This window comes from Lolium rigidum, chromosome 3 (assembly GCF_022539505.1).
Source record: "Lolium rigidum isolate FL_2022 chromosome 3, APGP_CSIRO_Lrig_0.1, whole genome shotgun sequence".
Lineage (NCBI taxonomy): Eukaryota > Viridiplantae > Streptophyta > Magnoliopsida > Poales > Poaceae > Lolium > Lolium rigidum.
Genome location: NC_061510.1, coordinates 162,453,529 through 162,474,855, shown reverse-complemented (window position 1 = coordinate 162,474,855; position 21,327 = coordinate 162,453,529). Strand labels below are relative to the sequence as shown.

At 41.9% G+C, this 21,327-nt stretch overlaps 2 protein-coding genes across 3 annotated transcripts; one reads left to right on the top strand and one right to left on the bottom strand.

Moving 5' to 3' along the window:
• The first annotated feature begins 5,892 nt into the window (after positions 1–5,892).
• LOC124702617 (F-box protein At1g78280-like) lies at positions 5,893–14,028 on the top strand. Of its 2 annotated transcripts, XM_047234781.1 has the most exons (16): positions 5,893–6,038; positions 7,798–7,905; positions 8,022–8,077; positions 8,145–8,287; positions 8,375–8,572; positions 8,647–8,846; positions 9,459–9,558; positions 9,640–10,224; positions 10,359–10,481; positions 10,918–10,998; positions 11,074–11,381; positions 11,474–11,686; positions 12,134–12,218; positions 12,295–12,475; positions 12,706–12,880; positions 13,630–14,028. In XM_047234781.1, exons 1-16 carry the CDS (start codon positions 5,908–5,910, stop codon positions 13,781–13,783), a joined length of 2,841 nt encoding a protein of 946 aa, XP_047090737.1. In that variant the 5' UTR covers positions 5,893–5,907; the 3' UTR covers positions 13,784–14,028. The 2 variants fall into 2 exon arrangements, 1 of the variants encoding a protein (XP_047090737.1); XR_007002556.1 differs by lacking the exons at positions 12,706–12,880; positions 13,630–14,028 and having other exon boundaries at positions 12,051–12,218; positions 12,295–12,411.
• A 3,531-nt stretch (positions 14,029–17,559) lies between these two features.
• On the bottom strand, positions 17,560–19,642 carry LOC124702616 (40S ribosomal protein S6). Its single transcript, XM_047234780.1, has 6 exons — positions 19,591–19,642; positions 19,449–19,513; positions 18,723–18,780; positions 18,530–18,638; positions 18,166–18,438; positions 17,560–17,996 (listed from the first exon to the last, which is right to left on the bottom strand). The coding sequence occupies exons 1-6, from the start codon at positions 19,594–19,596 to the stop codon at positions 17,755–17,757; spliced, it is 753 nt and encodes a 250-aa protein (XP_047090736.1). The 5' UTR covers positions 19,597–19,642; the 3' UTR covers positions 17,560–17,754.
• Positions 19,643–21,327: the final 1,685 nt, after the last annotated feature.

The following is a 21,327-nucleotide window of genomic DNA, read 5'->3' as shown; positions in this document are numbered from 1 at the left end:
TCACCGTTTGAGAGGCGGCGGGGATCGAAAGAAAAAGGCAAGTGACCAAATATGAGGTGCCAAAAATAATTCAAGAAAAGAAAGTTTTATAGTGCATAGAGGATGACATGCGGGTCCCGAGTTAGCAGCAGCGGTATCACCGTTTGAGAGGCGGCGGGGATCGAAAGAAAAAGGCAAGTGACCAAATTTGAGGTGCCAAAAAAAACTCCAAGAAAAGAAAGTTTTATAGTACATAGAGGATGACATGCGGGTCCCATTTAGCGACGGCGGTATCACCGTTTGAGAGGCGGCGGGGATCGAAAGAAAAAGGCAAGTGACCAAATATGAGGTGCCAAAAATAATTCAAGAAAAGAAAGTTTTATAGTGCATAGAGGATGACATGCGGGTCCCGGTTAGCAGCGAGCGGTATCACCGTTTGAGAGGCGGCGGGGGATCGAAAGAAAAAGGCAAGTGACCAAATTTGAGGTGCCAAAAAAAACTCCAAGAAAAGAAAGTTGATTGCACATAGAGGATGACATGCGGGTCCCATTTAGCGACGGCGGTCTCAACGTTTCCAAGGCGGCAAGGGATCAAAGAAAAAGGAAGTAGCCGGAAATCGGGGGTCAAAAAAATCCAAGAATAGAAAGAATTTTGGTTCATAGAGGATGACATGCGGGACCCATGATCACGCATCGTAAACGGCTCGATCGGAGAACGTTGAACGAGATGGCGCGATCGAGAAAAAAACAATGCCGGAGAGGCTGCCATCGGGGCCCTACATCCCTCGGCGGTGCGGATTTGCGTTGACTCGGCCGGCGAACCCGAGAGTTCGCGATGCACCACGTCCCGGGCCACCATACGCGACGTTTTGGCCGCTTTCGTCGGGCTAGGTGGCCTCAAAAACGAGAAAAAAAAAAGTTTTGACATGCACCACGGAGGGACCAAAATCGTCGGCCATGGTACACCAGCAACCACGGCGCGACTTCAACTTCGTCGGCCATGGCAACTTTTCTTGTAGTGATTATTGTATTGAAGCACATAGGAGAGAGATGAACCACATAGCTACCGGTACAGCCCCGAGCCTCGATGGAGAACTACTCCCTCCTCATGGGAGCAGCAGCGGTGATGAAGATGGTGGTGGAGATGGCAGCGGTGTCGATGGAGAAGCCTTCCGGGGCACTTCCCCGCTCCGGCGAGGTGCCTGGAACGAGACTCCTGTCCCCGGATCTTGGCTTCGCGATGGCGGCGGCTGCGGAAGGTTTTACGTGGTTTTCGTCGAACGCCCCGAGGTTTTAGGTCGGGGGCTTTATATAGGCGGAGGCGGCGCGGGAGGGCTTACGGGGGCCCACACCCTGAGGGCGCCCCCCTTGGCCACGCCGGGGTGTGGTGTGGTGGCCCTGCCCCCTTCTGCGGCGGTTCTCGTGTGTTACGGATGCTTCCGGGTAAAATAGGAGCCCGGGCGTTGATTTCGTCCGATTCCGAGAATATTTCGTTACTAGGATTTACGAAACCAAAAACAGCGGAAAACGAGAGCCGGCACTTCGGCATCTTGTTAATAGGTTAGTTCCAGAAAATGCACGAATATGACATAAAGTGTGCATATAACATGTAGATAACATCAATAATGTGGCATGGAACACAAGAAATTATCGATACGTTGGAGACGTATCAATGCTTCTTTTATGATCTACCACTGTATGGTTTTTTATTTTCACCGGGAGAAACACATTAGTTGATGTCGAGCCAACTCAGTCTATGCACGTGCAACCACTCGTTCGTGGTTGCGGGCTTTTCCAGGTTTTAAACTACCACCGCATGGTGGCGCCAGTTAGTTATTGAATTGGTAGCATATACTAAGCCAAAGGCTCTAAGGAAGATATTAAGTGATATTTGGGTGCTTTCTGATGATGAAAAAAATCATAGACACAGGTAAAGATTGGGTGTTGATCTTACTAAACCAACTTGACAAAGCACAGAGAGCCAAGATGTTGTTTCTCTGGTGGAGGGCTTGCCATATGAGCAAAAATATAATTTTTAGGATGGTAAATGCGGAGTAGAGCAATCAACATTCTATTTGCGACGCTTTTCAAGGACTGAAGAATATGGGTCAGAAAAATGATGTTAAAAGAAAACATATTGCTTATGATCATTTATCGTTGAAGAAGAATGAGATGGATGTTCATGTTGAATCCTGAAAGAAACCGAACCATGCAGGGGTGGACAAAACTGAACACAAATGCCTCCTTCCTAGAAGCAGATGGGGAAGATTTGGGAGCAATCCTACTAGATGATTTAGGAGAAGTGGTCATGACAACTTGGGAACCAGTTCCTCATTGCCCCAATGTAGTAACAACACAGGTGCTAAGCCTGCTATATGGTCTAAGAGTTGGCATGCCGATTTATGTTGGGTCGACTCATGTGGAGAGCGATAATTAGTTTCTAGTAAAGGAAGTAAAGAAAAATGAAAACATCAAATATCTGATTAATGTCATAGTTCAAGACATTAAAATCATCATGTCGTAGTTTCAAAATTGTCTTGTATCTAAACAGGAATGTGAGATCTGTGGCAAATGGTTAAGCTAAAGAAGGGCATAGAGTGTCAAGTGAGTGTGTTGCATTGGGGCGTGTTCGTCCGGGTGTGGTGGACATGATTAAGAGTGATTGTAACCAAAACTTATGTGTTTTAAATTAATAAAGTTCCAAAATTTAAAAAATAATAATGAATTGGTCAAGGCTCATTAAATATTGATTATAGTGACGCCGACGTCTGAACTAATGATGTCGTCATTGGAGACGAAACAACTTGGAGAGGCACCGTTGTGCAGCGTTCAGACAAAGTCAAAGATCCTCCACACTGGCATGAAGCCTGGAGGAAGATAAACCATCATCTTATGGCCTATGGAGCGCCACCTTGGTCTTGAAGAAGCACAGGAAAGACGGCACGGCCTTCACGAGTCTAATGGTAATAAGGAGCTTGAAGAATCAACAACATGAGATCCCTACAATGCAGATCAAGGATGAGGCAAAGAATACTTTTCCCTAGATCCACCACCACCACAATGGGTGCACCAAGAGGAGGAACCACCCAATCTCCTTGGATTTGGGCTTCCACAGCTAGTTGGGGAGTAGAGGAGCACCAGGGTGGGCATTCGGTTTTAACCGAAGTATCGGTTCGGTTTTTGCGGTTTTTGAACAAATTCGGTTTTCAAAAATGGTAACTGAAATTTGCATGAAAATTTAGGAAACCGAAGATTCGGTTAACCGACAAATTCGGTTTGGTTTTCGGTTAAAACCGAATGCACCTACTCACTTTAACAAATAGTAGGCATCACCGAAGAAAGCAAATAGTGATTGACATATCAACACAAAAAGCATCAACTGCGCAAGAAATCGACAAATGAGCACCAATCGTGGAGGGATGCTATTTGGTAGGCTGCCGCACTCGTGGTACGGGTGCATCACTCATGAGCGATTAAAAGGGGTAGCTAAGACTTCGAGCGACGTGTTCTATTATACAGGCTTCACGCTATATTCAGAAAAAGCTAGTACATCAAAGACCAAAGTCATACATTGAATGAACAATTTTTGGAACATCAAACGCAATTGGGATTCTATGGAATGATCGGTTTATGCACAAATTGATGGTAGGTTACTCAATTCGGTCTATTCGGTCTTGTTCGGTTGGTGAGGCTAAAAACCAAATTCTACCAAATTTAATTCGGTTAGTATAAATGGAAACCGAAAAAATAGCGGTTAATGGAAAAAACCGAGATTTCGGTTAGTTCGGTTTTGGCTTCGGTTCGGTTTTCGGTTTCACGGTTTTTATGCCCACCCTGAGAGGAGCAGTTGTCGCCCATCTCCGGCTCCAACCTCTGGAGCATGATGGACATCAGGAGCACCACCACGGGCCGGCGGCGACAACTTGCACGTTTAGGAGATCAAATCCCCACCAACAATACACCAAACGCCATAGAGGCAACACCTAGACAAGCCCTATATTTATACCTACTACTACATGTATGTAAAGGAGAGAGTCAGCCTCCTATCCCCCATCGTCTCCGGGAGACCCTAGAGAGGAGGGGAGAGGAGCCGAGGCGGAGTGGTGGACTCTCAAACTAGAGGGAGGGGAGAGAAAGGAAATGAGAAAATGAGAGAACCTCTAATTGGAGGAATATAATTGTTTTCTGTAACATCATATAGCGGCTTTTCTTATTATCTAGAAATTTGAGTGGATCATGTGAACCGGCTCATGCTTACCCGGGACGTCCACTCCTACGCATAGTGGTCTTCAAACCGTGGCAAGGAAGAAATCAATAATACTTCAAATTTTACGCTAGCTTATAGAAATCACTAATCTACCCAAGATTGGTTTTGAAACCGTCATCACAAAAAAATTAGAGATCTTGTTTTGTGGCTAAATTTTGAAGAAAAAATATACGCTCTGAACGGATAGAGTAGTTTTTTTTTTTGCTGGAAAAAAAAAAAAACCCTGCCATAAGACCAGTCGTGAGATGCGTCTTATTTTAGCTAAATATTCTTTAAGTGGGAAATAACATGTATAGGGATTTTGTAAACTTTGAAGCTTCGAGATTACGACCTTCGGATACAGGCATTATTGTCTTCAGAAAGAAAAAAAAAACTTCTTAGCATAGCACATGACATTTTGTAGTGTCCGAACAAAGAAAATGCATAGTGGCGCAAGATTCGGCATTATAACCGGAAAAAGAAAACTGAAATGAAAGGAGCTGGATTCGAGCATCAATTGGCTGTCATTCTGAACACGCGTACGGTGCTGCGGCAATGGAACTTATCATAAGCTTTAGCATCAAATGGAGCGATTTAACAATTGGCGTCATTACTACCAGCCTCTAGTACAACTGCCTCCATTCTTTTGCTTGGTCGGTCTATTAGTACATTCATAAACGAAAGTGTTTTTTCAAAAAAAAAAATCTTGTACTAGCAAAATTTGGATTAAATCAAATCCTACCTCTGTAATCTGCAATCTGCGTCAACTGTTATATTATTTTGATATATCTATTTGAAATTACTGCACACACTAAAAGCAAAAAAACTCTGTTCTATGTTGTCATTAGATGACATTCAATATCATGAAGGTCAGTTTGGAGGACTAGCAATGGATGTTCGAGTCATTGTGGTGTTGAGGATTTGCTTGGTGTTCTTGGTTTTGCAGCAGCAGTATGAAAGTGGAGGCGGCATCACATGTAAAGTTTAGACTCTTATCTTTCAGGGTGAAAATGCAATGCCTGATCTTAATTGGTTATGTCTCGCAATGATCTTGTTGAAAGCATTATTTTGAGAGCGCAGACTTTTCAGGGGAAAACCTAAAACTTTTAATAGGTCGATGATGATGCTTGTACACTGTTTGTTTTGGAGATGTCGCTTTTTTAGTGTCTGGAGTTTAACTTAGTGGTGGATGTATTATTACTGCTAGGGCTGAAATAACGGAGCAGAACTTTTTATTTCTTAATTTTCTTTTTTCTATTGTGTGAATATGTACTGCCATTAAGGTATTGTGTTGTTATATTAGATGTGATTGGGATCTCTCGATATTAATATATTCCCTTTATAAAAAAAACTGTCATAAAAAATTGTGATTGCAGTTTTCTTTCTTTCTCTTCTCCAAAAAGAAACTAGCATGCTATCCTGTCGAGTTTACGGACTTCTTCGGATTACGCCGCCCGAAACGATGGAGTCGACAGCCCGCATCGTGGAATCGAATACGCGTCCACGCTTTCCGAAAAGCTCCCCGCTATATATAAAAACCAAACGAATTTATCCGGCCGACCGCGTCCATTCCTAACCCAAAAACGCGCAATTCCCACCGATCTATCCTGATCCCGCACGCGCACAGACCCACGACGCGTGCGCGAACCGACCCAGCCCACCGATCCGGCCCGGTCGCCGGCGATGGAGGCGGCGGGGAACGGCCGGAGGGCCGCGGCGCTGGGCGGCCTGGCCGTGCTCCCCGACGAGCTGCTCTGCGCCGTCGTCGACCTCCTGGAGCCCACCGACATCGGCCGCCTCGCATGCGTCAGCAGGTCGCCGCAGCTCTCTCTGTCTCTCTGTCTCTCTCCTTTTGTACTTCGCTCATTCTCTTCTGATTTGGTTGTTAGCTAAGAATGTGGAGTTGTGATTCTGATGGTGATCACCCAACTCTAGTGGACTAGCTAGCCATGCTTGATTCTGAACTCTGTTTGATTAAACTCTCTCTTGTGAGCCGAATGGCACAAACTGTATGCAAATGATGATATGTGCTACCGGTGATAGAAAAAGAAAGATCATCCACTGCCGGAAGCAAAATATGTTAGCTAGATTTTTCTAAAATGACTCAAGGATTCAATTCAATATACAAAAACGAGACCCAGCTTTCGTGACTCAGCAATAACCAAATGTCCCAAAGGCAATTTTCCTGAGAAGGTTGCTGAAAATTGCCTTTGGGACATTTAGTTATGCCGAGTCGCGAAAACTACCAGTGTTCAGTTTCATGTAGCCATGTTGGCACACCCTCTTTTCCTAATATGTTCCTTTTATTAACTGAAGTCAAATTTTGCCTTAATTTACTAACAAAGCTCAAAAGAGTTGCCCAGCTAACCAGCCAAGCCTGTATTTGATCCACTGGTCCTGTTTGTTACTTCTCAAGAATCATTACACTGCTCCATGGTGTATCTGTAACTAAGCCAGGCTTGCGCATGTATTAGGGTGGATAGATTTTTTTCTCTTTTTGTTTCTTTGGTCTTGACTCTTTAAACTTAATATAAAGATGCTCATAGTAGGTAGTTCGTTCCAGAGGATTCAAAGAAGGGAAATGTGAAGTTACTGTCTGTCTTATCGGAGTATTGTCTCCATTCTGAAATAGATGATACCAAGTTGTTTTGTTCGCAGTTGTTTTCTTTTCCTAGGCAACAACCCGCCGCAATCTTATACTAAGTGCCTATTGGTATTAGCCATTGAAATAAAGAATAACTGTACAGCTAATAAAGACAAGGATCATGCAGCATTAACTTCTTCCACGCTGTATGTGCTCAGCGCAAGAGCATCAGTTTTTCATACTGGACGAGTATAAAATCATACACCCTCCAGCCCTGTAAAAGCTGTCTTCGTAGACAAAGATAGAGTCAAATTCTTGAAATTTTGACTAGAAATAATCTTGACAAACATGAAACCGAGTGTCGCTCGGTTGGTGTGGGCGCACCAGCTCCAACCTGACCGCCAATAAATTTCCACGCAGTGTAATGACAGATATGGGTGAATCCAGCGCGTTGTCAAGGGGGGCAGCTGCACCCACTCAAGTGCTTATTCTCCTTGTAGTAGCACTCTTAAAGAGTGATTTTCCCCCGCTTAAGAAAAATCACCAGTAAACCCAATTTTGCCCCCTCTCAATTTCGATCCTTGGTCCGCCCCTGATGACAGGTGCCTGGTTCTTCTTCAGAACAATGCTTCGAGGTGCTAGTGTCTGGTTGGTCGAGCTTTTTGTGTTCGAGAAATAATATATTTTCACAAACATTCAGATCAGATACTTGAAAATCATGCATGTGATTTTTTTTCTTGTAAAGTATTTTCACAATATATTTTTGGATTTATAAATGTATTTTAAGGAAATTAATGGTCAAGGTTGTATTTTGAAGAATGTGCCAGTGCCCAAAATGATAGCATTTGAGGACCAGAGGGATTAGTTCCTAACATTTTACACTCTCAGTTTGTCACTACCTAGAGATGATGAACTTATAACATCGGCTATGGTTTCCACCTCAAATGGTGGTAGGATGAGGCAGTATTCTAACGTTTGATATTTTGCAGTGTCATGTACATACTTTGCAATGAGGAGCCTCTCTGGATGAGTAAATATCTTTCAGTCGGTGGTCATCTTGAGTATAAAGGGTCTTGGAAGAAAACAACTTTGTCTAGGTATATGACCACTCTATCTTGTCATGTTACATTTTATATTTTGAAAATAGTTCTAACTAATTAATTACTAATATATTGCCATCGAAAAGATTGGACACTGATTGCTTCATTTTCAGGCTTAGTCTTTGCTCTGAAAATAGTGAGAATGAGCAGAAGGCTCGTCATTTTGATGGTAAGATACATCAAGCTTTGTTGTGTTTGTTTTATTTTATCTTCCTTTAATACTTATTTTCATGCAGGGTTCAATTCCTTGTACTTATACAGGAGATGGTATAGATGTTTTACTACTTTGAGTAGTTATTCCTTTGACACTGGACATGTGGAAAGGAAAGATGACCTTTCTTTGGATCAATTCCGTTCTCAGTACGATGGAAATTGCCCAGTAAGCATTGAGTTAGCTTGACAACATGTGGATATCTTACATAGTTGTTTTCAATGATTTTTTTAAATCTTATTATTTGTAAACTAGGTTGTGCTTGGTAAGCTGGTTGAAACCTGGCCAGCAAGGACTAAATGGACAATGCAGCAGCTGGTGCATGATTACGGTGACGTTACATTTAGAATATCACAAAGAAGCCCTCAGAAGATAATAATGAAACTAAAAGACTATGTTTCTTACATGGAACTTCAGCATGACGAAGATCCTCTTTACATATTTGATGATAAGGTAATTATAACCTCCTTTCATTTGCTACAAAATTTATGCAAAGGAAAAGAAACTTAGTTTAGAAATTGTTACAGTTTGGAGAATCAACACCAGCACTATTGGAAGATTACAGAGTCCCTCATTTATTTCAAGAAGATCTTTTTGATGTCTTGGACTATGAACAACGGCCAGCTTTCAGATGGCTTATTATTGGACCAGAAAGATCAGGTGCCTCTTGGCATGTTGATCCAGGATTGACCAGCGCGTGGAATACTCTTCTTTGTGGCCGGAAAAGGTTAGATTCACGTGTGTTATATATATTATGCATAGGTGTATAGTGTGTTCACCCAAACTGTGGTACTTATCATGTAGTTCCAATTTGGAAGCTAGTAGCAGTTAAATCAACATGCACAGAACTTGTGCAATTCCTCTCTTCAATGTCATAGCAGTGCTTTCTCTTTAGAGGCATCTTGTGGTTCATGTTTTGTGCGTTGCTTATTGTAAAATCTGCTGTGACGGAACAGCTGCGAAAAAAAATCAAACAGCTTGGTGAATCGAATTAAAAATATCCAAATTTAGTAGAATGGCCCTAGTACGTGTATTTGGGAGTGAGGGAGAATATTGTGCTGGAATATTACTCATATTGATAGATGTTGAAGAGAAACATGAGATAACTGAGGGCATAAGAGAGATGTGATTCTACTCAGCGCACTCCTTATATCTTAAACTGAAACTGGAAAAAAAAACGTAGGCCTGTATTTTAAAATTGTGCGAGGATATGTGGTCCAACCTCATCTTGTACTGGTTTTGCACCGTTAAGGCTGATTATCCCATGCTCTAAAATGCTGAAAAATTGGAATGGGCAAGAATTTGTGTTTTCACTTATAATGTCCACCTTATTTTATAGATGGGCTTTGTACCCACCAGGAAGAGTGCCTGGTGGTGTCACAGTACATGTAAGTGATGAAGATGGTGATGTTGACATCGACACTCCAACATCTTTGCAGGTAAAACACTTACTACTGTTTTTTTCTCGAACTTTAGCCCATATCAGTATATCACTTTAACATTATTTTGATCATTTGCAGTGGTGGCTTGATATCTATCCTCATCTTGCTGAACACGAGAAGCCACTGGAATGTACACAATTACCAGGAGAGACCATATATGTTCCAAGTGGATGGTGGCATTGTGTTTTGAACCTTGAGACGACAGTTGCAGTTACACAAAACTTCGTCAATCAATCAAATTTTGAGCATGTATGTCTGGACATGGCACCTGGTCACTGTCACAAAGGAGTTTGTCGTGCTGGCTTACTTGCTGTTCCAGGAAAATTTATTAGAGATGCTGAGAATCATCCACCTGGGACAATGAGTAGATGGAACCACAGTGACATGACCCGGACAGAAAAAAGACTGAAAGGTTCAGGGCCTGTTAGAGCTCCAAACTGTGTAAATCAGTGTTCTTCATTTGAGTTCTCAGACGTCCATGAAAGTTTGGAGCACCAAGTTTTCTCGTATGATATAGGTTTCTTATCCCAATTTCTTGAGAAAGAAAAAGATCACTATACTTCTGTCTGGAGTCCTACTAATCCAATTGGGCAGAGAGAAGCAAGAGAATGGTTGCGAAGGCTATGGGTTCTTAAACCTGAGCTGAGAGGACTAATATGGAAGGTGAGCTTGTTCCATGATTTACATAGAATTTTGTTCCGTCAATCTTAATACGAAATTACCATGTTACTTTATGTTATCTATTTCTGGAGAATGCTCTGTTCCTTGTCCTAATATATGTATGTTTATTCTTGTAGGGTGCATGCCTAGCAATAAATGTGGACAAATGGTATGCATGCTTAGAAGAAATAAGTGCATGCCATAGTTTACCACCACCGTCAGAGGATGAGAAGCTTCCTGTTGGCACAGGTAGCAACCCAGTAAGTATACACTTCCTTTTAATGAATGTCGCAGAGTAAAAAGATGTCAATAAACAATTCTGGCATGTTAGCTTGGTAGTAGTTCCTAAGTTCATAAACAACACTGAAAGGAATATTTATCATATTGTGTAACTGTGCTGGTCCCAAGTACTTCACATGTTAGGGATATCATATCACTTGCAGAAACTGATTCGTATAGAATATACTGGTTTACTTGTTACTGCATCTGTGACTTAGCCTAGCAAGGTTCTGACATCAGAAGATCTGTAAATGTTGCATAGTTGCTCACTGCTATACGCCGGCACCAAGACATTAAACACATTTCATATTCTAAGATTATATTTTGAATTTTATTAAGATGCCATATAATGTAAAATTGTGATATACATTCGTTGGTTTGTGGTATGTATATATAACCTGTATAACGAATTTGCAGGTTTTCATTGTCTCTGACAATGTGATTAAAATTTATGCTGAAGGAGGGTTGGGTTATTCTGCCCATGGTTTAGGCACAGAGGTATTGCATTGCCTTCTGGTATTGATCACTTTCCTGAATGTTACGCTTGTAATATGGATCAATTTGTTGATGCAGCTAGAGTTTTATGAGCTTCTGCGAAAAGTTGACTCACCTTTGATCAACCACATACCTGAGATCATAGCAAGTGGATTTCTTGTGTACGAGGATGGCGTCTACAGGACAGTCCCATGGGATGGAAAAGGAATGCCAGATGTTTTGGCTAAATACTATCCCCTGGAGCTCTCTTTTGCAAACAACTGTTTTCCTCTTGGGTTATGGAGCAAGCAACAGTTTGGAATGGATAGTTCCACTGATGTTTCAAACAAACCTATTTGGCCTTACATGGTTACCAGAAAATGCAGAGGGGATATCTTTGCTCATGTGTAAGTTTTCTTCATTTCGCAAATGCAAAATGACGATAACTGATTAATTAGTTAATTATGTAAATATTTTCTCACTTTGTTCTTTTTTTTAGACGTGATACATTGTCCAAGACTGACATTTTCAATCTTGCATCATCCTTGGGAGTTCAAATGCGAAATATCCATTTATTACCCCTTCCATGTGTGGAATCATTACCTGAATCTGAGGACAATAATGTGAAAAACAGAGTTCCACGTGAATGGAAACAAGAGATTTCTACTCTAGATAGAAGAAAGAACAATATAAAGAAGCACCTAGCTAACTGGTAAGTGAAATTTTTGTAAAGCAGGTTTCTTCAGCATAGTTTCTATGAGTTGTACTAAAACATGACATTTTCTTTGCTCTGATTTTTATTTTATCTAGAACATGTGTGTTTGTGCCTCAATCATTGAGGACCTACAAGTCAACTTTGTATTTTCCAAAGAATTGCTATGTGGTGAATAAGAAGAATATGTATTAAGAAAAGTCCACTGCAGCTGAAAATTCTGTACTTCATGTGCTTTGAGTAGAACCATGGTATAGGCATTCAATAAATAAACATTCCATTATTTATGCTTTTAACACTTCAACATGCGCAAAATCTAAATTGCAACTGACTATGCATTGATTTGGTATTGACCTTTTTTTAGGCTGATATGCTACGAGCCTACCAGAACATTATCCCATTCCATACACTGTCTGATACCTCAACATTGTTTACATATTTGTGAAGGGGGGGCACCGTCCCAACAGTTCTAATTGAGAAGGCTGAAGATTATCTCCCTCCTGATATGACCTCCCTAATCAAGTTTGTAAAGGTGACTTTTCAATTTCTTCTTCTTTATATGCATCTTGTGTGGAACTTTGTGTTTAATCATCTGATTGAACAATCAGGATGTTGATGGTGAACCGGTCTACACATCGCCTTCTTGGATACATTCAGATATTATGGACGATAACATTCTTACTGAGAGGACCCCGAAAATGGGTTCCTTCACTGATGCCAAAAGCACTGGTGACAGAGAGCTGGAGGAGAATGCAATCCATATCATTGATTTCAGTGATCTGACCATTGGTAAGCAGCCAATTTACTTTCTTTTCTTGAAACCTGTCATTGATTAAGTCTGATGTAAATATTTAGAATTAGTTTGTGTGATGTATCACTGCCATCTGAATCTGAAGATGGGATAACTATCTGTAAGAGATGCTTAAGTTGAGCTGCTCAGGTCTACGAGTTTGCAATCTTGAAAGTTCCCGTTATATTGTAAATAATTGTTTGAGAACTAATGCTTTATGTCTTAACAGGGGATCCTTTATTCGACTTAATTCCGCTGCACCTGGACGTTTTTCGTGGTGATATTGATCTTCTCAGGGAGTACCTACGAAGCTATCAGCTTCCTTTCCTGAGAGGGATATCAAATGCTGATATTTCAAAGTCAGTGCAAAATTCGAAGTTCTGCAAGGCATCATATCGCGCAATGTAAGTGCACTTGCTTGTTTTAGAAATCAAAGTAATTCACATTGGCCATGTTTTATCCTTTTCTCTGCATTTTATCTTATACTAATCTAGATAAGTCTTTCTAGTTGAGCTTGGAACTGTTACCAAAACTCTCTTGCTCGATCCTCTCTGGGATAGTTCTATAAAGAACCTAAAAATTGAAGCATCTAGCCATTCATATATAATGAATGTTTGCCGCAAGTTGCAAAACATAACTAGCCATTGATTATCATTATAAATGCCACATGCCATGCACCCATGCAGTTCTAGTATTTGCAATACCAGTATCTTCATTAAACAGTGCATGACAGGTTAAAGTATGCTCAAATCACATCTGTTGTTTGGGAAGATAAGCCTGGGCAATATTGAGTCAGTTTACTACAGTCCCAAACAGTGTTAATCTGCGAGTGATTACTGTGACCCACCAGGATTAAACCTTAGCCAAACATCGACGATGTTATAGCTCGTGGCAAGTCACATTTTAAAAACTGAGGGGTGTTCCTTTCTTAATGCCGACATCAGTGTAGGATTATTATCACAACCAGCAGCCAACGTGTTCTTCATCTGCTCTACAACAGAGTTTGCCGAATCAAAGATAATTGCTGAACCAGTTCCCTACAAGTTCTTCCTGCATCTGCAATACCTATGCTTAGCAATGCTTGAACACTTTTCATCCTTGTTGATTTGTCACTTAGCAATGAAAAAACATGTCTGATTTGCACTGCTTACAGGTGCTATTGCATACTACATGACGACAACGTCTTGGCAGCTATATTTGGCCTGTGGAAGGAGCTGAGGACCGCAACATCGTGGGAGGATGTTGAGCACTTGGTCTGGGATGAGCTGAACCGATACCAGCAATTGCCACCTACACTCTCGTGCTGACTGGCCACAACTACCGCAACACGTTTTAAAGACTCGATTCCTTAAGTCCAACAAATTCCCCAGCCTCGCTGAAGAGCAAAAGATAATAAAGTTAAAACTTTTGTTTGTTTTCGTTCCTGGCAGCTACCCTGGTGTGTAGCAGCATTCTTGTTCAGTGGGTCATGAAGCGTGCAATTTTACCGAATAGCGCAATATGGTGCATATTTTTGCAATAACTCCCACGGAAATATATGGTTTTTGTGTCAGTTTTGATGCTCCGTTGATGGGATAGGTAGTTTTGATAAAAAAAAATCCACGCTGCAATTACGTGTGGTTAATTTGAAAACAAAAGAGTTCACATTAAGCACTATTGCTCTGGTTGAATTTTAGCTTTATTTGGTTATCAAAACGTTCCACCATCGCTAGCTCAACAGGAAGATGACAGAGGTCAACAGCAACACCCCAAATTGAGGATAGAAAAAACATTTGAACCAAACCTAACGTAGATGAGCTGCTTAGTGTGAGATGCTACGAGTGGCCGATCTATCTTGCTCAGCGATAGAACTTCGATTCCACGCAATAACTTATTCTGTACACTTCTTTTTATAGAGTAAGCCCACATTGTGTAGAAGACTAAAGAAATTGTTAGGCTAGAGCGTGGTTGGTGGCTGCACCGATTTTGATCTCTCCTGTGGCCTGTTGTTGTTTCGCTGCATGCACTGCATTTTCTTCCATGAGGGCAGGACTGGGAACTCGGTGTTTGATGCAATGTTTGTGTGTTTGGCTGTGTGCGTAGTTCTTGCATCTTCTCTACTAGGTAGACTAGTTCTTGCATCTTCTCTACTAGGTGGACTTACCTCGTACGCCACCACACTTGCAAATAACTTTAAATACCACGTTGTTTATGAGTTGAGACAAAACGTGCAACATGCAGAGTTGTGGTGAGCCTGTTTGATAAAACTAGTGGTCAAATAAAATTTGGAACGATGGACTGTGTGCATGAATTTGATAAAATTGGTCTAAAATGGTACAAACATGAACACCAAATTGAAGGTTGCAGTTACCAAATTTTAAAATCGAATACCTTTTTAGTGTAGACTTCATCACAAAGTGAATGGAAAGACAAAAAGGTTAACTACAAGAGTAAGGTACAAAGAGACACTACGAAGACACTACAAAGGAAAACTACAAAAGAATCATGAAACACTATAATTGGTACAATGAGCCTTGAAATTGAACAACATAAGAGTTGTGTCAAATGACGATACAAGGATAGTGGTCAAAGGAATTTTGAAAACATGGATTATGCGCGATAGAATTGAAATAATAGATTAGAAACTTAAAATATAAACTTAAAATTAAAAATTAGCAGTTAACGAAACGTAAAACCTGTCACGGAAATGGTAGTGGAAGTGCATTTTCTTCGTGTAACCCTTAGCTTGACGAGGTGGAATAGATCAAAGAGTGCAGCACTGGGTTGGGTCTATCAACCAGCCCCCCCTAGGAAATCTCTCTTGCCAATGCCCCGCATTAGGCTGTCCTTCCATCATATAAATCCTCCAAATTAGTTCCACTAAGCCATCTCTGTTGCCAATACCCAGGCGGTGATCTTTTAAATATTGTTCTGAAGGAGGGTTCATCCTTCACATGGCAGAGTATAATGTCTGGGCTGAAAACTTTCAAACGTGGATGTATATATCTGGATTCTAGAGAGTAGGGGATGGATCAACCATCAATGTATGGACGATCAGAGGGTACCATCCAGCCCAAACCGTCAGGTTATGTCACTAAGAGAAAATTGTCTACTCTCTACTATCCATGAATTCATAAATCTTGTGACAGTGTTTTGGATGAAGAATTGCTGAGAGAGAACCTATGTCTGATTGATATGGAGGATCCTACAAATTCCCCTTCCAAATCACGGTCAGCCTGACTTCATCGCTTGGCATCTTAACAAGTTCGGATGTTTTTCTGTTAAATCGGCTTACCATGAAGAATGGAGAGCAATGTATACTCGAAGACTAGAAAGGGGTGACGTACAAACAGAGCATCACCACATGAGGTTTGGAAGAAGATCTGGAATGCTAAAGTACCAAGAAAAATTCAGATTTTTAACTGGCAGCATTATTCCTTGTCATTGCTAACAAACACATAAATACTGTTGTTAAGTGCCCAAGTATGTAATGTTGATCCTGAGGATTCGAAGCATATGCTTTTTCGTTGTGATAAGGCAGTGGAAGTATGGAGACAGCTAGGGCTTCAAGAATTAATTCGGAAGGCCTTAGGAGTTGACTTTGTTGGGTGACTGTTTTGAAAGAGATTCTTTGTTCTGAAATCATGTTGAAAGTATGATGGTCTCATGCGCGTAATGAAGCAACACCAACTGCACGAAGAGCGGTAATGAGTATTAAGCACAACCGTGGAACAGGAGCAACAAGATCGATCATCTGAGATTCAGGGGGGACTTCATTGCAGCTTCATGTGAGTATAATGAGCATGCAATTGATGCTTCTTAAAAACAATGGAGGCCATTGCTTCACTTGCTGGGTTACAACTAACTGAAGCGAATGGAGCAAGATCAATGATGGTAGAATCAGATTCTATGGAAGTAGTAGAAGGATCCCTTTGAATACAAAGGTACTGTGAGGCTGTGATGATTTGAAGCATTGTCCGCAAGAAGCCAACGGAGTGGCACATGAGCTGACTCACCTTTACTCTTGATTTGCGCAAGAGTGCTCGTCAGTGATCTCCATTCACAAAAGTGGAAAGGAATGTTCCATTGCCACGAACAATATGGGCTTTCTCATGGATTCCCCTTTTTCTTCTACACATTATACTAATCTAATTGGATTGGGAATTCGCAGGAATGGGTATTGGGAGGAGGATCACCATGGCCAAAACAGCTCTTGTCAGCGACAAACTCTATGATTTGCCAATTCCAATCGATTTGCATATCAGCAAGCAGGGATGAGCACATCTGGAAACCTTGACTTCCTCTGGATGCGGACCAATATATGCATAAACCTTCGTTGGCTGGGTTCTCGTTTCTCATCGAGAGTGTTGAGACTATCTTTCAAGGAAGCATGACCTTTCCCTGAATTGGCGTATAGTGAGGTGAGTATCCGGGTATATCGGCACTTAGATGGATTAGATGACTTTTGATGATCAGCCTTTACCCGCGGTCAAAATAGGAGATGAGAGTCCTTGATCTGGCGCTCACGAATGAGAAGCTCAATAGCCATCTATCTAGAGAAGGAACTAATGCCACTGATAGGAAATCCATAGACCGTACGCCCACTTACCACTCTACCACTGAAATTCCATGACGGACTTCACCGATACCTAGCTTGAGAGAGATCGATCACTGGCATGTGGCGTATATTTCCGAGAGAAAGAGGACTGAAATTCACCTTTACCCCTTCTATCACAGGTCTCACTCTAGAAGTAAAGTTCGATGAGCTCTTAACGGAGCTATGCCTACTTAAGTATATAAGAGTGTGTGAGCACAAAGCATAGGGAGTTCGAATAAATAGGACCTGCCAGTTACATTCATATTGCAAAAAACAACAAAAATTATATTTGACGGTTTTGTTTGACAGTTCGTTTTGTTTTAAAAAGTGAGAAGTAACTATAACACTCAAGTGGTAGGGCTTCGGCTGCTGAGCCTGCACAATAGTAGTTTCCAAAACGACAACCTACATAACATGAAAACCAACACAAGCACAGTACCAACAGCAAAAAGGATGAGTAACAACAGTATAAACGCAACTTGAAAGGCAGAAAACACAAACAGCATATGCAAACCAAGTAAATAGTTGGCTCAAGTTATAGCTTCAGGAATAACATAACAGCAACGAGTACTCAAAAATTTCAGACGACATCTTGGTTCATGGAAAACGGGACATTTTAACGAAGAAAGCTAACGGTAGCAGGTCTATCCATCCCAATGACAAGCGGTTCTCATCTATATCTTGGTAGGCACGGCAGCAATCTTAAGCGGTGGTAGCTGGGGCAGCCTTGGCGGTGGAAAGCCTGGACCTCTTCTTGGCCAAGCTCTCGCTCCGGCGGTCCCTCTGCTCCTTGAGCCTCTGGGCAAGAAGCTTCTGGTAGTCAGCAGCCTCGGACTTCTTCTTGACAATCCTCTGCTTCTTCTGGGCAATTCTCGCCCTCTTCCTCTGAAGGGTCAATGGAGTCACGAGCCTCTGGATCTTGGGAGCCTTGCTCACCTTCTTGCCTACAAAGCAGAAAGTACAGTTAGATGTATGCCATACACTGTTAGAATTGATCAAATCCTAACTAGCATAATTCTACAGCAGCAAGAATAGTATTCAATATAAGTAAACACAGCAAGATAGATGGACACAAATGTAACATAAGATGATCAAAATATTAGCTATGCTCACCCTTCTTGTTGGTGAAGGTTCTGCGGTAGGTGTTGACATACTTGCGGACATCATCATCCTTAGCAAGGTTGAAAAGCTTCCTGATCTTGGATGCCCTCTTGGGTCCCCTCATCCTGGGCTTCTCAGTGTCGGTCAAGCCAGGGAGGTCATTCTCACCCTTCTTAACAATCACCAAGTTGATGACAGAGAGGTCCTGGCTGACAATGCAACCACGGACAGATTTCCTCCTGCGCTCACCATCACGCCTTCCGAATCCACGGAAGCATGGGGTGCCTGCAACCAATATTAATTTGGATTGTAAGAACTACTGTACAGTTAAAACTATTGAATGAACTAACTGTAAGATCGAGATTATAACACATACCCCTGTGTAGCAACAGGCGCACACGTCCAGAGGTCAGGACACCCTGCTTCATGGGGAAACCCTGCTTGTCACAGCCTCCCATGATCTTGAAGACATAGCCCTTGAATTCCTATAAGAGCACAAACCAACCTTAGAAACCTAGTTTTCACCTAGCAATACTTTGAAGAATCAAAGAGTATGCAAGAGAAATTACTTCGCCAAGGTGATCACCAAGAACTTCCTGGGAAATCCTCTTGTCATAGAAGACACGACTGCACAAGAGAAAAGACGAATTAGTTACAAACGAAAAGGAGTTAAACAAATGAGCATGACACACAAATGGGTGCAGATTAATGACATAACCCATCCAAGTAATTCAAACCAGAGCAGATTCTTATAACTACATCACCAAACATAATAATATGACTAAAGCATAAATCAGTATGCATAAAGTGGGTACAGATTAGTGGACATCTGCCAATGAAGTAATTCAACCCAAAGCATTTTCTTATAACTAAATCAATAAGCATAACAATATAACTACAGCAGGCATATAACACTTGCCACTTCAGAGACTAAGCAAAGATCCATCAAACAAAACAAACCAAGAGGTGGCAAAATGTTCATCCACGGCTGCTAATCCCTTTCCTAGATTAGCCTCAACCTCAACCTAACTAGCAGAAGTCTTCAAGATCAAAACAAAAGTATGTACGATTACTATTTTAGCAGCAGACCTTTACTAAAACACCGTCTTCCGCTGATAAATCAGAGAACAAAGACTAAGCTCACTTATCTACCGTGTGTAGAGACTATCGACCTCGGCACTGAATAGAGGCGAATGAACGCTATATTAACAGAAAAGGCAAGAGACTTCGACGCATCTAAGAACAGATCGGGCATCTAAACAAAGATACAGAGAGAGGTCGGGGAGAGCACTCACAGCTTCTGGTCGTCATCGATCTCCAGCTTCTTCTGGCACCCGGTGGTCGGGTTGGCGATGTTGAACTGCGAAAATACGAGTACGCAGGTCAGACCAAATCGCGTCGAGGATCGAGGGATTGCCGTGGTTAAGAAATGGGTACCTTCATGGCGGCGGCGCGGCGGGAGCTCGAGCGGTCGAGGCGCCCGGGCTCGGGGTGGGGGTGGCGGCGGCGGCGGCTGCGGGAGGGTTAGGGTTTTCGACGAAGAGGCTGGATGGGAACTGGCGGATGGAGCTTTATATAACACCGAGTCGGGCTAGGGGTTTGCAAGCCGGCGCGAGAGTCGATCTCAGCCGTTGGATGGGATTGTCGGGTGACCTGGGCCGTGAGAATAGCGGCCATGGGTTTGGATCCGCATGCTGTGTCCTGGAAAGTGGCCCATTTGTGGCACCCTCCGTTGGACTTTCTTCTAGCAATAACCCAATTAAAACACAGAAAGAGCCCAAAAGGGCTAGTCATGGACTCATGGTTCACTTCATGAGCAGCACAATTAGGACCCGAGCCAAGCGACATCCTAGTTCGAAACTCTGTTTTTGTAGAATTTGCATGATAGTGACTTTTTTTCCTATTCTGCGAACGATCCGTTTTTACAAAATAAATTAGGTCTACTACCATTAACTAAAAATCCAATATCTTAGATTAAGTGCACCAACGGTGAAATATCTTGATCCAATCCATGGGGCTTCGGGGAACCCAAAAACGAATTTTGTTTACTTTTTTCATAGATACATGATATATATGTATATAGGAATAATATATGCATCCATTTACGTTAGATTTCTATGTATCTCTTTTTTAATCATCTCTCGATTCTCTTTGTTGTTGTTCACACTACTCTTTCTTTCAAAGGTTTGAGCATCAACGATTATAGGTTTGGAACTATGTTGTAATGCCAGCCGGAGTCCCTCCTCCGATTTATAAGGGTATGTGCAGTCACGGATTTTCCGACAAGCACACATGATAGCTTGACGCAACTCATCTCAGAAGACCATACTAGTACATTTGGTACCATCTTCCAGCTTAACAGAACCATCAATGTTCAGTTTAAGCCAACCCGAGCTTGGAGTCAGCCACCACTTGACAAGGGATGTTGTCGAATGGTCAACAGTTACTTCAATCACACCGGCTACTATGGAAATTTTGTCTTTACATGGCCACAGAATATGCCAGATTCCACTTATTGTAGCCTACGTAGAAGATGCACATGCACATCCTGTAAGTGCATGGCCAATATCCTCGTTCTCAATACCACAAATATTTTGTATCAGTTTGATGTCACGCAAGCAATGACATCTTAGCATCAGGCGAGCACCACGAGAGAAGCAAAGACTAATAAGATTGTGCCAATGTGTGTATTAAGTTAATTTGGGCTTGTGTGCCAGTTGGAGGTACATGTGGCTACAAAGAGGAGACATTGCAACCGAAAATATTCATGACTGAAATGATAAAGGAAAGTTGAATCTCCTTTACCGTCTCTCTCCCTTGATCTCTTTCTTCCTTCTCACGAAAGTCATCCCACCCAATCATACTACTGGTGGTACATGTGGTATCAGATTCGGTACGATCCGTAGAGCATGGGTGTGGAGCACTCCGAATTCGCAGTGTGAAGCTATAAAATCCATGGAAGCAAGGGCGAATCTGGAGGGATTTACCTTCAGATACACCTATTTCGTTTCATTCATTTATCTGTTGGTTATCGGCCCGGGAGGAGTAGCGACGATGCCATCTAAGCCATCAGTGCAAACACAACTCGTCCTCAACGCGATGGGTGAGGCACCTGATGACCCACAAGTATAGGGGGTGTATCGTAGTACTTTCGATAAATAAGAGTGTCGAACC